The 16,218-nt window shown below is 52.1% G+C and overlaps 2 protein-coding genes across 3 annotated transcripts in view; one reads left to right on the forward strand and one right to left on the reverse strand.

The window, feature by feature from the left end:
* Positions 1-13,132, forward strand: part of Polr3h (RNA polymerase III subunit H) — a 16,904-nt gene extending 3,772 nt beyond the window's left edge. Inside the window, exons 2-6 of one of the 2 annotated variants that reach the window (XM_026782803.1) lie at positions 316-412; positions 4,588-4,674; positions 5,071-5,134; positions 5,828-6,029; positions 12,591-13,132. In XM_026782803.1, coding sequence (XP_026638604.1) covers positions 316-412; positions 4,588-4,674; positions 5,071-5,134; positions 5,828-6,029; positions 12,591-12,623 — 483 coding nt within the window. In that variant the 3' untranslated portion in view covers positions 12,624-13,132. Of the gene's footprint in view, positions 1-315; positions 413-4,587; positions 4,675-5,070; positions 5,135-5,827; positions 6,030-6,780; positions 7,367-12,590 lie in introns of those variants that run through there. The other variant, XM_005354478.2, reaches the window with a different exon arrangement.
* The window catches only part of Aco2 (aconitase 2), a 39,147-nt gene continuing 31,115 nt past the window's right edge, over positions 8,187-16,218 (reverse strand). The window contains exons 10-18 of the mRNA XM_005354480.2: positions 14,558-14,715; positions 14,290-14,363; positions 13,478-13,589; positions 11,861-11,983; positions 11,509-11,664; positions 10,635-10,826; positions 9,491-9,623; positions 8,967-9,088; positions 8,187-8,689 (exon numbers count right to left, since the gene is read on the reverse strand). Coding sequence (XP_005354537.1) covers positions 8,555-8,689; positions 8,967-9,088; positions 9,491-9,623; positions 10,635-10,826; positions 11,509-11,664; positions 11,861-11,983; positions 13,478-13,589; positions 14,290-14,363; positions 14,558-14,715 — 1,205 coding nt within the window. The 3' untranslated portion in view covers positions 8,187-8,554. The remainder of the gene's footprint in view (positions 8,690-8,966; positions 9,089-9,490; positions 9,624-10,634; positions 10,827-11,508; positions 11,665-11,860; positions 11,984-13,477; positions 13,590-14,289; positions 14,364-14,557; positions 14,716-16,218) is intronic.

Genomic DNA, 16,218 nt, shown 5'->3' on the forward strand with positions numbered 1-16,218 from the left:
CTGCCTCTGCCTCCCGAGTGCTGGGATTAAAGGCGTGCCCCACCATCGCCCGGCTTCTGGTGACTCATTGTTGAACATGGGAAAATTGAGGCTCAGAAAGGCAAAGCAGTGTCCTTGGTGGTCCCACAGTGAGGTGGAGTGGCTGGTTGTTCCAGCCCTGCTCTTTCCAGAGTTCTGTGTCGTGAGGTCCCTAACAGTCAGCTCCTGCAGAGTCTTAGCTCTAGAACAAGGGGAACGCGAAGCTCGCTTATAAGGAGGAGGGTTTTGGAGATGCTGGACCCTGGGGTCACTGTATGTATGCACGTGTGTGCACAGGTCGTGTACAACGTGGGACTCTGCATCTGTCTGTTTGATATCACCAAGCTGGAAGATGCCTATGTATTCCCAGGGGACGGAGCCTCACACACCAAAGGTGGGTGCCTTCTCTTCCTAGGGTGCCATATTTCTTGGGACTCATTTTTCTGTAGCAAAAGATCAAGTTGTCATGCCTCTTGGGGTGGCAGGAGACCTGGACCCCAGCCTAATTCTGCTAGGAATTTACTTCTGTGACCATGGGTACTCTTGTCCCCTCTGGGCCTCAGTTTCCTTTCCTGTCAGACAGCAGTGTGGATGGGAAGAGTCTCAAGGCTGCTACGGTTTTGAGATTGGGATTGTGGTTCAACCTTCGGGTCCCTTGGGTTCCATCCAGTGCCCCCGATCCTTGCCCAGCCCTCAGGCCACTCATTGCTTCATGAGTGTGGTGAGAAGGAGTGCTGGGCAAGGACCCTGAGCGGAGAGCAGAAGGGGAGGGTAGAGTGGCCTAGTGAGGTCTGGGGACCTGGAGGGGCAGGTAGGCCACAGCAATTAAAACTGGGCTCAGCGAGTGCCTCAGGGGTAAAAGTGCTTGCTGTACAAATCTAGAGACCTGAGTTTGATACCCAGAACTCACTAGAAGATGGAAGGAGAGACCTGACTGCACACAGTTTTCCTCTGATCTCCACATGGTGTGTGTGTCCGTCCGTCCGTCCGTCCGTCCCTCCTCTGAGCAGGGATGTGATCCGTACCTGTAATCCCAACACTTGGGAAGTGGAAGCAGTAGGACCAGGAGTTGTAGGCCAGCCTGGGCTAACAGCGATAGTAGCTTCTATACCTTAGGACCGCCAGGAGGACTAAGACATTAATATAGTAGAGCTCGCCGGGCGGTGGTGGCGCACGCCTTTAATCCCAGCATTCGGGAGGCAGAGGCAGGCGGATCTCTGTGAGTTCGAGGCCAGCCTGGTCTACAAGAGCTAGTTCCAGGACAGGAACCAAAAGCTACGGAGAAACTCTGTCTTGAAAATAAAATAATAAAAAAAAAACCCAAATAATATAGTAGAGCTCAAGATGGGGCCTGGGCACCGAGGAAGTGTGGCATTGCTTGTTTCTGTTGGTTCTGGGGCTTCCTTGGGTGGTGCTATTCTGGGCAGGTCTTGGCCAGGGCTGGAGTGTCTGGTGTGGTTGTTTCTGAAGTTCAGTGCCTAAGTATGTCTTCAGCCTTGCCTAGAGGCCACTGACCAAGAGCTGTCACATGGCTAAGACTGAGGAATGGAGAGACAGACTTTCCCCTTGTGAGGGAAAGTGTAGTAAAACTGAAAGGGATGTGCATGTGGGGGTGAGAGGGTGGTGGGCGGGACCTGGGGAGGTGGTGGGAGGGGCTGGTCAGCTTAGGTGTCTTCCCTGGAGGATGTAGGGACTCCTAGCCTGCTTGCATGGTGCCAGCAGCAGGACGGCCTGGAGGAACTCTGCACCCTGTCTTCAGCCCTGGGTAGAATGTGTGTCCTCAGCTTGCCCAGGGCTTGCAGTGTCAGCCCGGAAATACGGCAGAGGCAAAGAGTCCTGTGACAGACACACAAGGCACAGTGGGGAACCTTATCTTTGTCCATGTTGGTCAGCCTCTCAGCCCAGGGACGGGTGGTTGAGCATTCTGGAGTGGGCAGAGGCAGCCTGGGATCTGTGCGGTCATCCTGAGACTAGTTAGTTGACATGGCGTTGAGCTCTGCAGAGAGCCCCAGCAAAAGTAGGCTGTCTTTGTTTGGCCTAGGAATTTTCATGAGCAAGCCCAGAGCATGGAAACAGCTATGAGTAGCCCTGTTCTCAGAGAGGAGTGCCAAGCTGAGCTTGGCTCCGCGCTTGGACAAGGGCAAGGCCTCTGTTCTCAGGGAACACTGCTGAGCTGGGCAGGCTCTGTTCTTGGACAAGAACCTGTTGTCCAAGAGGCAGGTGCTAATTACTTCAGGAATACCAGAAACAAATTAGCTTTAAGGAAATGCTGCCTGTTTTCCCTTGGTGATATCTGACACTTGGTCTCCAGTATTGGTTTGTATTGTCCCCTAGACCCTGCTCACCCTGGGTCTCTTGTTTCACCGAGGGAGCTGTGTAAAGTTTGACCCTTGGAGTAAGTACGTCCCACAGACCTGTGCTTCTGGCTCTGATTCCTGGGATGGGGGCTGGGCAGCTACATTTACCTGTCACACAGTGGGAAGCTCTTGAGGGCCATGAGCACTGCGAGAGCATCGAGAGCATCGGGCCAAGCCCCGCTTCCTCCTCAGAAGGTCAGCTTTGTTAGTCTTTCCTCTCCTTTCACCATTTGGGTCCTGGTGATCAAACTCTGGTGGTCAGACTTGGTCACAGCCTCTTTTTCCACTGAACCATTTTGCTGGCCCTTCTTTGGAGTCGTGGCCTCTTTAGTGCCTCATGTGAGTGTATCCAGGTATTTGTTCTTTTCCCAGAAACTCCCAAGAGTGTGGAGTACGCGTCCCCAGGATGTAGAGTTCGTATAATAGAATACATCTGCTTATGGCTGCTAAGAGCAAATGATTCAAGTAGTTCTGCCCTCCCTCCGCTGCCCCCTGCTGGGGTGGGAATGGAGTACAGTCCTGGGGTGGAAACCCAGGGCCTCATGTCATTGAGTGTTCCACAACTGGGCCACATCTTCTAGCCCTTGGCTGTTGTCTTTTAAGACGGGGTCTCCCTGGCTGTCCTGTAACAATTCATCATGTAGACCAGGCTAGCCTCAAACTCACAGAGATCTGCTTCCAAGGTGCTGGGTTAAAGGTGTGTGCCACCATGCCCAGCTTCAGCCTTCCTTTTCTTTTTCTTTTTTCTTTTTTTTTTTTTTTTTTTTTTTTTTTTTTTTTTTTTGATTTTCGAGACAGGGTTTCTCCGTAGCTTTTTGGTTCCTGTCCTGGAACTAGTTCTTCTAGACCAGGCTGGCCTCGAACTCTCAGAGATCCGCCTGCCTCTGCCTCCCAAGTGCTGGGATTAAAGGCGTGCGCCACCATCGCCCGGTTCAGCCTTCCTTTTGGAGGCTGATTACTGTGCCGTGTGTGTGTGCGTGTGCGTGTGTACACTGTACAGTAAAGGTGTGTGTTCATTGTCAGCGCACATGGGCTGCTCACTGCTTAGGCCCTGGGCCCTGCTTTACATGCTGTCCTCTCCTTGTAGGCCTGCGCCAAACTAACCTGGCGGAGGCTTTGAGCTGAATGCTAGGTGCTGTGGGGGGCAATGTGTTTTCGTCCTGTGGGTAAGCGGCCCATGTCTGCTCCGGGGTGCATTCTGGAAAGTTAGTAGAAGGCTCAGTCACCTTTAGGATGCTTGTCACCTCACGGGGTAGTGTGCAGGAAGGCAGGTGGCAGAGCTGGGCAAGGTAGGCTACCTGAAGGAGCCCTGGTAGAAGAAGCCTGTGCTAGGAGCGAGTCTGAGGAAGGCGCATTCAACCTGGTGGCCTTGTCGGGCGAGAGACATCTAGGGTGGGTCATGACCCCTTTGGGTCGCATAGCAGATATCCTGTACATCCGGTAGTTAATTACGATTCATAAGTTGTAAAATTACAGTTAGGAAGTAGCAGCAAAAATAATTTTATAGTTGGGGTCCGTGTATGAAAAGGTTGCAGTATTAGGAAGGTTGAGAAGCACTGACCTAGAGGCTTCCCGTGACCGAATAGGCAGGGGAGCTGTGTAGTTAAGAGTGGCACCCCAGCCTCTGAGCTGCCTCTTCCTCGTGTGTTGGAAACGTGGCTGGCCCAGACAGTTCATAGTTGTGCTTGGCTAATGGCAGAGAACATCTTCCTGTTTGAGAGGTGTGGCTTCTGCTGAGGCCAGCAGCCAGCCTTTCCCTTGGATTCAGGTGAGTGGGGAGCACACAGGACAAGAAGGCCTGAGGACCCCTGAAGACTCCCCAGCTGTGTCTGGCGTTTTTAGCATCCTATCGCAGATTGGCTGTGCTGAAGGTGAGCTTGCTGGGGGACGGGGAGTTTGGAATTGACTTTGGAGTCACTAGTGGTCCAGAATCAAGGTTCAGGTGTGACTTGAGATGGACTTGGAAACCAGCCTTAGTCCAGGGCAGCAGGAGCTTGGTCCCTTTGGAGACCAAGCTGTGACCTTGCAGAAGAGATAGAGGGTCGGTTCTCTGGCTTAGCAGACAGGTGTTGACCTGCAGGAGGACTTGGCATGGACCATTGGGTAAGTGTGCTGGCAGAGAGGTGGACATAGGCGAACGTGATCAGCCCCAGGCTCCATGGCCACCATGGAGGGTCTGGTGTAACTGACAACAGTATCCCTTCTTTTCCAGTCCATTTCCGATATGTGGTGTTCCACCCGTTCCTGGACGAAATCCTCATTGGAAAGATCAAAGGCTGCAGCCCAGAGGGTGTGCACGGTAAGGGAGGGTGACTGCTGGGGTGGGGCGCAGCGGGGTGGGTGTGTCTGCGGACCAAGCGAGGTGCCCTGTCCCCTCATCCAACTGTCAGGTTTCACTCTAAGGCTACAGCTTCGGATCTTAGGGTGGCTACTGAGCAGGCAGAGGTGACGGGCGCACAGTCCATATGGCTCTCGGTGAGCACTCAGGGTAGAGAACTAGATCCTTGGAGCTTTGCCCAGGGCTGCTCAGCACTTGTTGGCGGTATGGTTACAGATATGGGGCTTTGAGGAAGGAGGGGCAGATTGCCCTGGGGACACTTGGGCTGCACTGGGAAAGGGACTTGCAGTGTCCAGCCATCTCTTCTGTTGTCCCTTTGAAGTTCTCATCCCATGCCATCATGTTCATTTCTTCCAGTCTCTTTGGGGTTCTTCGATGACATTCTCATCCCCCCCGAGTCACTGCAGCAGCCTGCCAAATTGTATCCTCTCAAGGTTAATGGGGCAGCTGACATCCCCGCTCCTGTGGTGATCCGGGCTCTGTGATCTGCCACTGCTGGTGTGAAGCACCAGGTCCCCTGCTCCACTCTGACCTGCAGGAGTCATTTCAGAGATCCTCCCCCTAGGAGCTGGAGTGCAGAGCCCCTGCGCTCTTCCCTACATCTGGGCTGTTTTTAATGGGACAGTCAGTGGTCTTGGGAGAGGCTCAGCTGGCTTGTCACAACTGTATTCAGAGCTCCCAGCAGTCACCTGACATGGAGGTTGCAGTGTGCCACTAGAGGGCAGTGTGGCTCTGCAGGCTGTGGGGGAAGCACAGATCAGCCTCTGCTCACTCCCAGGCCTCTGCAGGGCAGGGGTAGGGACTGAATTGTCGGCAAATCTAGCCTAGCCTGGTTTTCCTCAGGCAGGTACCTTTTAAACCTACCTCATTTTCTGGAGACCAGGGGAGCCATGACCTTCCTGTCAAACTAGTTAAGGCTTGAATGAAGCGTGTGGGGCTTCATTCTCATGTCCAGACTTGGGTCCTGGCACAACTAACTCCTTTCCAAGGAACAGCAGCAGCTTTTCCTGGGATTCCCAGCCTGGAGTTGGCTCTAACTTGGGTAAGTACTTCTGAGGACCCTCTGCCTCCTGAACCTGCAGAGTGTGGTTGTGGCCTTGACCTTGGTCTCCAGTGACGAGGCGGAACAAGTCTGGGTGTGGGAGTATGAGACTGAGGAAGGAGCTCATGACCTGTACATGGACACTGGTGAGGAGATCCGCTTCAGGGTAGTGGATGAGAGCTTTGTGGACACGTCCCCCACAGGACCCAACTCAGCTGAGGCTGCCTCTTCCAGCGAGGAGTTGCCAAAGAAGGAAGCGCCGTACACGCTTGTGGTAAGCTGATGGGGGGTTGCTTTCTTTCTTTTTTGGGGGGGGGGGTCGAGACAGGGTGTATGTCTGGAACTAGCTCTTGTAGACCAGGCTGGCCTCAAACTTAGATCTGCCTGCCTCTCAAGTGCTGGGATTAAAGATGCGCACCACCACACCTAGCAAGGAGGCTGCTTTCTTGGAGTTCCACTTCTAGAGCCCCCTCCTTAGCAGGTCAGATGTCTTATGAGTGTCACCTGTCACTTCTTAGCCTGCTTTTGTGGACTGGGGCTGAGGTGACAATGTTGCTGTGGGTGTTGGGCAGGCTAGATGGGAGTATGCCCTATGCCCCCAGAGGGACAGCTCAGACTGGATTATGTCATGGAGATCTTTTAAGGGAAGGAAAGAAAACCACGGAGGGGTTAGAGAGGTTAAAGTGGAGACTAGAGCAGGGTTCCAGGGAAAGGGGATCTTGGGTTCCTCCCTCGGTGTGACTTTGGGGGGCTCAGAAAGACAGGTCTATGGCTGAGGAAGGATTACCTGATCCCACTTGAGGCCATGGGGCCAATAAGTTAGCTTTTTCCTAAGAACCTGGAGAGCTGGGGCAGGAGTGACACTGTGGTTCCCAGTCTCTCTACAGCCTCCTGACTGTTAGGACTCCCGACCTTCCTTTTGCCTGTGCTGGGCCTGCTGGGTGATACAGGGGGGGGCCCACTGGGCCTCCTGTCCTGGGCAGTGCAGCTGAATGGTGACAAGTGTGCCTGTTTTTCGCTAACAGGGATCTATCAGTGAGCCGGGCCTGGGCCTTCTCTCCTGGTGGACCAGCAATTAGCCCTGGAGCTTAACAGTGACTGGCCGGCCTGAAGACCCTGCCCAGACCTGACAAAGTGGAGCATATGCAGATTGTGAGGAGTGCTTCCCAGAGCTAGGCTGGGTGGAACCAGGAGTACCACCCACGTGTCTTCCCGAGCTCTGGTCCTCTGCACTGGATTGCTTTTGTTTCCAGACAGTCTCATTGATCCAGGCTGGCTTCTCACTTGCCGTGCAGCATAGAGCCTTGAGTTTCTGATCCTCCAGCCTCTACCTCTTGAGTGCACGTGCACCCCCACGTTGAGTTTATGTGGTAGGATGGAGCCAGGGCTGTGTGCACACCAGGCATGCACTCTACCAACTTCCCCAGCACAAGGACTGGTTTATTTCTTCAGTGCTGAGGATGGAACCCAGGACCTCTTCCATGTGAGGCAGGTTATTGTACTACTAGGATACAATAGGATGAGCTAGGCCCGTCCTATCCTTTCTTGTGAACTTCTGGTTTTCAGTGACAGAAGAAAATTTAATAAATAATGACAGCAGCAGTAACCCTCCTTTCAATAGCTGGCATGATCTAAGGTCACCAAATTGACAACCTGGGACAGCATTCCCAAGCTCGACAGTTGTAGGACTTGGGCATTTATGAGGGCAGACTGCCTCTGCTGAGCTTGTGCTCTGTAGTAGAGGTAGAGGCACCAGGCTACAGCCATCCTCCCCCAGCATTTAGAACGAGTAGCGCCCTCCCCCACCCCCCAGTGAGCCAAACCAACTCCTTGCCTAGGAAATGGAGGCTGTGGGATTACTGTCCTAGGGCTACCTTATAAGAAGCCTGGCGTTGCTGCCGCCTCAGCTGGGACAAGTATGGGGTTTGTGATGCCCCACGTCTCGGCAAATGACTGCCAAGCCCTGCTGTCCTTTTCTCCAATGGCACTGAAACACTTGTGTAATAAGTACTATTTTGTGACAGACCCCCTTGGCCTGCCTGGGTCTTCCCATCTGATGCTGCCTAAGGAAGAGGCCCCACCCTTCTGCAGAGGCGAGGGTTGGCAAACGGCGTTAGTTTTCAGGCTGCTTTATCTAGTTCAGGCTGGACTTGGGAGGCAGAGGCAGGTGGCTCTCCAAGTTCAAGTACTGGGCGCTGGGATTAAAGATAGGTGCTGCACCTCCTCTCAGGGTAGTTAGAGACCAGATCTAGTGCATCAGTCCCCAGGGAGTGGTGGAGGCAGCTCTGGGTCCCTGAAGCTCTAGCCGACTGCAGTTATCCCAACTTTGCTTTAATAACCCAGGCCTGGTGAGGCCTCTGCTGACCTTGGCTTAAGTCTCCCTGAGCACAAGCTGATAGTCGCGGATACCAACCACTCACACAGAACAGTCAATGGATTTGGATTTTTTTTTTTTGTAAGAACAGAAGGTTCTCTAAAATCCTTCAGCCACCAGTGAAATGATCAGGCAGGATAAAACTTCTTTAGGAGTGCTGTCATTAAAAATAAATACAGGTGCATGGGCTGTTGAAGGACGAATCACACTGAAAAGGAAGGCCGGGGCTGGGACATAATCTTTAGTGCCCTCCATGGTGGCTCGCTCAGTGGGCTGAGGATGAGGAGAGCAGGAAGCAGGTCCGGTCACCATCTTAGAGCTGGAGGCCATGCTGGACAGACCAGCTCTGACGATGATGCACATGGACTTGTACTTTTGACACCCAGCAAGGTCTAGAGGGACACGATAGCCCACCTGGACCTTCCTTATTGCTGCAGCTCTTTCATCCTGTTTAGAGCACTGCCTGCGCGGAACCACTCGATCTGAGTCTCGTTGAAGGTGTGGTTCAGGAGGATGGTTTCCTGGGTCCCATTAGGGTGCTTGATGATGCATTTCAGAGGCTGCAAAGGAGAGACGCATGTGGGTGGGGAGTGGAGGGTGCTCCTAGGAACACAGTCCTCACTGGGCACTGGGAAGGCCCAAGACATTGCATCAGGCAATCTATTTGGGCACTGAGTGCCAGGCCAGGAGTAATGGGTCTCAGCTGGGTGGAACAGGATTTCTAAGAGCCGTAAATATGGCATGGCTGGTTATAGTAGGACAAGAAGCAAGGGACTATCCAACCCCAACTGCCTAAGAGATCCCCAGTCTGCCTGCCCTCCTTCCTATCCCCCTGACCTTGCCAGGGGCAAAGTCCTTCAGGCCTTGAATGGTCAGCTTGTCCACTGGATGGATCTTGTTGTAGTCGGAGGGGTCAGCAAAGGTGAGGGGCAGCAAGCCCTGCTTCTTTAGATTGGTTTCTGGAAGACATAGATGAAGTTAAAAAGTCAAAAAGAATACTCCTAACTAGCCGAGGAGTATTCTCTAGAACACCAGGAGATAGACCCTCAACCCAGTCCTGCTGGGGATAATCAGGCAGTGACTATAGTGCCCAAGTCCTCTGGGTCCCAGCCCTTCTTTCCCCAGTAGCAGTCCAGGCAGGCTTGTATTAGTGCCTTGGATTTCAACCGACAAGCTTAGAACCACCACCAGTGTTGGTGGGGGGCTGCGAGCATCAGATTTGGTCAATGCCAACTTGGTGTTGGGTAGGTGGGGACAGGCTACGTGGAATATGGGAGCATGGACTCCAGGCCCAAGTTGTCCACTGACAGTAGGTGACCTAGGGCCTAGAGTGAGGAGCAGCACCCAAGGGTCTGGCTCACCGTGGATCCTGGCGAAGCTCTTGGTGATGATGGCCCGGCCCCCGAGGTGGCGAGGCTCCAATGCTGCGTGTTCCCGGCTGGAGCCTTCACCATAGTTCTCATCTCCGATCACTACCCACCTGATGCCATGTTTCTGTCAGGTAATGGGGACACAGTGCTGAGGGTGCTGCCTGTACCTGCCTAACCTTGGGCAAGTTGACGTTCAGAGTCAGGAGGGGGCAGTTCTTTTGCTGTTGCTCACGAGCAGCTGGACTTGAAATGAATTAGGCCAGATAAAGGCCCCAAGGGAGCAGGCAGTGGACAAGGAAGCAGCTAGCCGTCAAGGAGCAGTACAGAGGCAGGGTGGGCGGAGGCTCCATTTTTGAGAGCCAAGCCGTGGCTGCACAGTGGGAGCAGGAGACTCACTAGGGCCTTGGAGGCACCGGAGGGACATTTAGTTGTACAGTCAATAGTATGGACTTGAGGAGACTACAGTTCCGTAAGCACCTGCACTGTCCCAGTCAGCCACAAGGAGGTGCCAGATGACCCTCACACTATCCTAGACAGTCTGGACCTTCCAAGAAGTGGACCAGGGTTGAAGAAATGGCTCCACAGTAAAGAGCGCCTGTGGCTCTTTCAGAGGACCCAGGTTCTAATCCTAGCACCCATGCAGCAGCTCACAATCATATCTAACTCCAATTCTAAGGGGTGGGGGTAGGAGTCCTCTTCTAGCCAATGAGGACACCAGACATGCACATGGTGAACAAACACATGTAGGCAAAACCCATATATACAAAAAGAGTGGCGGTGCTGGCCCACAGCTTTAATCCCAGCACTCTGGAGGCAGAGGCAGGCGGATCTCCAGGCCATCTGGTCTACAGAACGAGTTCCAAGACAGCCAGGGTTTCAAAGAAACAAAATGAGGTGGGACCCTGGCTCAGGCCTGGGTTCTGTGAAACCACCTGTGGCTTTTCAGAGCTTCACTTTGTTTCCTTCAACCTCTCTGGTCTGGGGTCAAACACCTGCTGTGACTCCTAACTCCAGGGCAGGGTCTCTTGGGTGCTGGGAGAGCAATTTTCTCCAGGTATGTCTCCCCCCCACTCCCCGCCCCAGCCCTCAGGAGAGTGGCTGCCAACACCGTTTCCACCAGACAATGCTGGTCTACCTTGTAGTATCGAGCAGTGTCGGGGACAGGACCAAACTCCTGGGTGACGGCATTGCGCACGGAGTTGGCCTTGCCGTTCTCAATGTTGATGGCGCCGATGAGCAGGTTATTAGAGATGTTGTCCAGATGGCCACGGAACTTGAGCCAGGGGCCAGCAGCAGAAATGTGGTCGGTGGTGCACTTCCCTTTGACCTTGGGTGGGTGAACAGAGAAGACAGGCCAGGTTAGACCTGAGTACTGGATGAAGGGAGAAGCCTTCCAGAGACAGGCAACAGTGACCAGAACTATGAGGGTAGATGAGGGTTATGTCTGGCCTAGAACCTGTTGTCTGTGGAGCGAGTCCTGGTGTTCCCATGCCCACCCCATCAAAAGCTCCAGTGTCTCCACGACAGGATGCTCTCTCCCGGGATAGGTTAGACATGGAGGACAGATGCAGCTGTGTGCTTATTCAGCTAAGCTGCCTACGGTGGGAGATCAGCGACTCCACACCAGACAAAGGAGCGAGAAGTCATGTCTGGGCCCTGGCTCACACAAGCTAAATACTGGCTGTCACAGGCGTGCCTGGACACCCCTTAGTAAGCCCATAAATTATTGTCAGACATGAGTCTGAGGCCTTGACCACACTAGAAAGGTCAAGCTCCCGAACAGTCCCTATCTGGTAATGACCCATAGGAATGCTGTGGAATCTTGTGAGTCTAGAGCTGAGCTAAGTCACACGTGACGCATTCACCACACCACATGGCTGAGGTCTGTCCAGCCCAGAGCCATGGAGAAGGGGAACTACAGGCTGCTGTGATCTCTTTCCCCTGGCAACCAGCCTCTCTGCTCCCATGGGGTCAGTCATGCCCAATGCTTGCGTATGGCTAGTACCAACCTTGATGAGAATCTGCAGGTCCTCCAGGTCTTTGCCATCCCACTTGTCAAAAGGCTCCAAGAGCTGTAGGCGCTGGCTGGTAGGGCTCACATCCACTCGCTGCCCACTGCTGTCCTTGGGGGGGTGCTGGTAGGTGTCCTGCCCTGGGTCAAAGTCCTACAGAAGGGATGGAGACACAATGGGCATTGAGTCCTTAATCCCCACATGGACGTCTCCTAGATCACAAGCTTCCCTGGCCCCAAACCTCACTCGTTCTCAGTAACAGTGTTACTCCACCCCACATGAGCCCAGGCAGCTAGGCCAAGGCGGGCCTATGGTCAGCCAACCATACAAAATGGTAGCATCTGCTCACCGATCTGGGAAGCTCATCTGCATCTGGAGCCTCCAGCTTGAACTTCTTGCCATCCTTGCCTGTCAAGAAGTCAGTTTCTGGGTTGAACTTAAGGGTTCCTGCAATGGCCAGGGCTGTGACAATCTGAAATGGAGGAGTCCAGTTTGCTGGTTAGCACCAGACACCCACACCTACCTACATATGCCCCTCTTTTTTAAAATTGTTTTTATTATTGTGTGTGAATGTGTGTATGGTATGCATGTGTGCATATGGGTGCCAAAACATAGATGTTGGGGTCAGAAAACAATTCTGTGTGGTTGATTATCTCCCATCTTTATAGGGCAGGGATGAGGTGTGTGTTTCTGGACATTGAACTCAGGTCTCCAGGGTTATGTGTAGCACACACTTTCGTCTGCTGAGTCATCTTGCTGGTCCTGCAGGTCTCGCGGTGAGCCTGGAGCTTTGCTCTTTGCCTATGCTGGCTGGCCAACAAGCCCCAGGGATTTGTTTTTTAATGTGGGTGCTGGGAAGTCAGACTCAGACCCTCAGACTTGTGCAGCAACAACTTCACCTACTGAGGCATCTTCCTCTCCCCAGGTCCCTCTTCTGAAGCCAGAACTGTAGGGCTGTCTTTGGGACCATGAGCCACTGGGCCTGCAGAGTACTCAAGCTCCCAAGGGCCACTTGGCCTCTACAATGGCTTCCCCCAGGCTAGGCCAGCACTACTATTGCACTTTCCTGTCTCTTGCAGGCGCCCTGGATAGAGAGGAGGCCCAGGACATAAATGCTTCACTGCTGGAAATGTTCTTGCTTGGCAGCAAAGGAAAAGAGAAAACCATTTCCTCACTTAGCAATGAGAGCTCTGGAACACACACTAAAGTCAAGAGACTGGCCCTGTGTTGGAGATGGCAAGGTGGGGCAGCCACTCAGTGCCTAAGATGCAGCTGATCAGTGGCCACAGTGACGATCAATGACCATAATAACAGTGAAGGCACATTTTTACTGAACACAGAAGCCGAGCTTGAGACATGCCTGTCTCACAAGGAAGGGAAGAGGGTGGGGGGCAACTATTAAGCCAGCAATTCACATAACCTCTCACAGGACCTGGAAGGTAAGTATGGTAGCCAAGCTCATTGTAGTCAGGAGAGCAAGGACTTGTCTCAGTGAAATGCCATAGTCCATATTCATAGCTACCAACTGTGCTAAATGGTTGAGACCCTTAAGAATTGAGGGAGACGGGCTGGACAGATGGCTCAGAGGCTAAGAGCCCTAACTATTCTTCCAGAGGTCCTGAATTCAATTCCCAGCAACCACATGGTGGCTCACAACCATCTGTAATGAGATCTGGTGTCCTCTTCTGGTCTGTAGACACACATGCAGACAAAACACTGTATACATAATTAATTAATTAATAAAAATTGAGGGAGACCCAGGCAGAAATCACCAAGTCAGCCATGGCTCATGGCTTCCCCTTGGATAACTCACATTAGCGGTGACTGCTGCTGGGTAGGGACTAATAGCAGAGACTAATTTTGTCCTTTTATATTTTCTAGAACATTCTATAATGCCAACCCTCTGACCCACCAGGAACAGGACTCCCAAGGTAGTTTCAGGCTAAGCCTGGGCATGCAGTCTCACCTCTGGAGATGTGACAAAGGCATGGGTCTCAGGATTCGCGTCGTTGCGTCCTGTGAAGTTCCTGTTGTAGGAGGTGACGATTGTATTCTTCTCCCCCTTCTTGATGTCTTTCCTGCCAGAGCAGAGAAGACAGGATTAGAGATACCTAGCCCTGTCACGCGGGCTGCCCAGAGGCCAGGTGGTCTGAGTTTTTTTTTTTTTTTTTTTTTGGTTTTTCGAGACAGGGTTTCTCTGTAGTTTTGGTGCCCGTCCCGGAACTAGCTCTTGTGCTCTTGTAGACCAGGCTGGCCTCGAATTCATAGAGATCCACCTGCCTCTGCCTCCCGAGTGTTGGGATTAAAGGCGTGCGCCACCACCGCCCGGCCTGGTCTGAGTTCTTATGGTGCACACCTAGCTCATGACAGGAGGGGAATGGGAATGCCCTGAAAAGTGGCTTCCTCTGAGGGACTCATGCACTCTGCACAGGGACAACCTCAAGATCGCTGGTCGTATCTGAGACTGAGGAAGAGAGGCACAGTCCAGCCTGAGGTCTGAGTCTCCTCACCTGGGCAGCTCCATCAGAACAACTGCTTGCCTGCTAGGATGCAGCCTTTGTTGGCTTCTCCTGCCTGCCAGGGTTTCTGTCTCTGACCGCTCAGGGCTTTTATAAGGCTCTTTCTAATCTGGGTGCCCAGCCATGTCTGACAAGGACTACTAATTTGTAGCAGTCTGTGGAACCAGAGCCCTTGGGCTGGAATCTTCTTTCCAGCATTTATTCTGGAACTCTAAACCCATGGAGACAGAGGCTGACCTCTCAGCGATGACCTGCTTACCTGTCCCACTGGCCGATGCAAGGGCCACAGGCATTGGCCAAAACAACGCCACCTACATCCCTCAGGATCTTTGCCTGCAGGGGACAAAGAGGACAGGAAACTATCAGGGCCAGGCACAAGGCTGATGGCAGTGAGTAAGACAGCAGCCTGAAGGATGAAAAGCTGTGTCTGCATTGCCGTAGCCCAACAGGCCATGGCTTGTCCTATCCTGAAGCATATATCAGCAGGGATGGTAGGAAGCCAGGGGCAGACACAGGCGGATACTCACATAACCATCCCGTTCAATGGTGGCACGGATCTGCTCAGAGCCTGGTGTGATGGTGAACTGGGACTTGCACTTGAGTCCATGGGCCAGTGCCTGCTTGGCCACAGCTGCTGACCGTCCCATGTCCTCATAGCTTGAATTGGTGCAGCTGCCAATCAAACCTGGTATATTGTGGATGGTAAAGACAAGTCAGGAGATTGTGAGCAGAAGTCTCCATCTGACCTAGACAGAGTTCACTTACTGATCTGGCACAGAGATTATTTCTAATAGACAGGCTGGAAGCAACTTAGGTATCCACAATAAAGAAAGTTACTCATGGCCCAGTCACTAACATTCACTGACCATGACACTGAACACAGGTCATAGCAAAACCACTGTCACGCCAATTTATACATAAGCTTTTTTAAAAAAATATTTATTTATTTATTTATTTATTTATTTATTTATTTATTTATTTATTTATTTATTATGTATACAGTATTCTGTCTGTATGTCTGCAGGCCAGAAAAGGGCACTAGATCTCATTACAGATGGTTGTGAGCCACCATGTGGTTGCTGGGAATTGAACTCAGGACCTTTGAAAGAGCAGGCAATGCTCTTAACCACTGAGCCATCTCTCCAGCCCTACATAAGCTTAAGTACACATAAAACCCAAAGAGAGTGCAGTACGGTGGTGGTTCATGCCTTTAATCCCAGCACTTTTGAGGCAGAGGCAGGGGGATCTTTGAGTTCAAGGCCAGTCTAGTCTACATAGATAGTTCTAAGATATAGTCAGGGTTACATAGCGAGGCCCTGTCTCAGAAAAAGAAAAAGCTCGTTATAAAAAAGTACAGAGCCAGGTGGTGGTGGCGCATGCCTTTAATTCCAGCACTCAGGAGACAGATCTCTGTGAGTTTGAGGCCAGCCTGGTCTACCAGACCTAGTTCCAGGACAGATCCAAAGCTATAGAGAAACCCTGCTTTGAAAAACCAAAACAAAAAGCAAAACAAACATCAGCAGAACTGAATGACAGAATACTGTCTACTGATACTAAGTTTCCCCTATCAAAGCAGCCACTTTTTTTTCTTTCTTTTTGGGAAGATGGCTGGCCTTGAACTCACAGATTCAACTGCCCTGCCTCTTGATGCTGGGATTAAAAACAGGCACCACCAAGCCTAGCCAGCAGTTTATTTTCTAATTATTAAACCATCTTTTTAAAAAATAATTTACTTCAAACTAGTAAGGGTGAGCATTTTATGTAATATTATTTAATTCTAGACACTATAGAAAGTTTTTTCACCCTTAGAAAAGAAGCAAATTCGACTATCACTCCTGAGTTACAGACGGGGAACCAGGCTTGCTTTCTGAAGTGAGACTGTGTATTAGCAAGTGGCATAGGCACATTTATACTGAAAATGATTTTTGTTTATCTGGAAGCTGAGTGTAACAGTGAGCTGTACTGTTCTGGCAACTCTGAGCCCTCCCTCCGCTCCACAGTGACGCTTCCATGCGTCAGCTGAAGAACAGTGAGCTCGTTTCCTCTTGGTTTGTGTCTGGAGCAACTTGCTGAGAGCACAACTACGAAGCTGCAGCGCCAGGACTCACACCAGGGCCTTGTGAGTGCAGGACCCAGGCTCTGCACAGCCAGGCGGTGCCAGATCCCAGCCGGTGCACCCACCCGCACA

The sequence above is a fragment of the Microtus ochrogaster genome, chromosome 15 (genome assembly GCF_000317375.1).
Source record: "Microtus ochrogaster isolate Prairie Vole_2 chromosome 15, MicOch1.0, whole genome shotgun sequence".
Lineage (NCBI taxonomy): Eukaryota > Metazoa > Chordata > Mammalia > Rodentia > Cricetidae > Microtus > Microtus ochrogaster.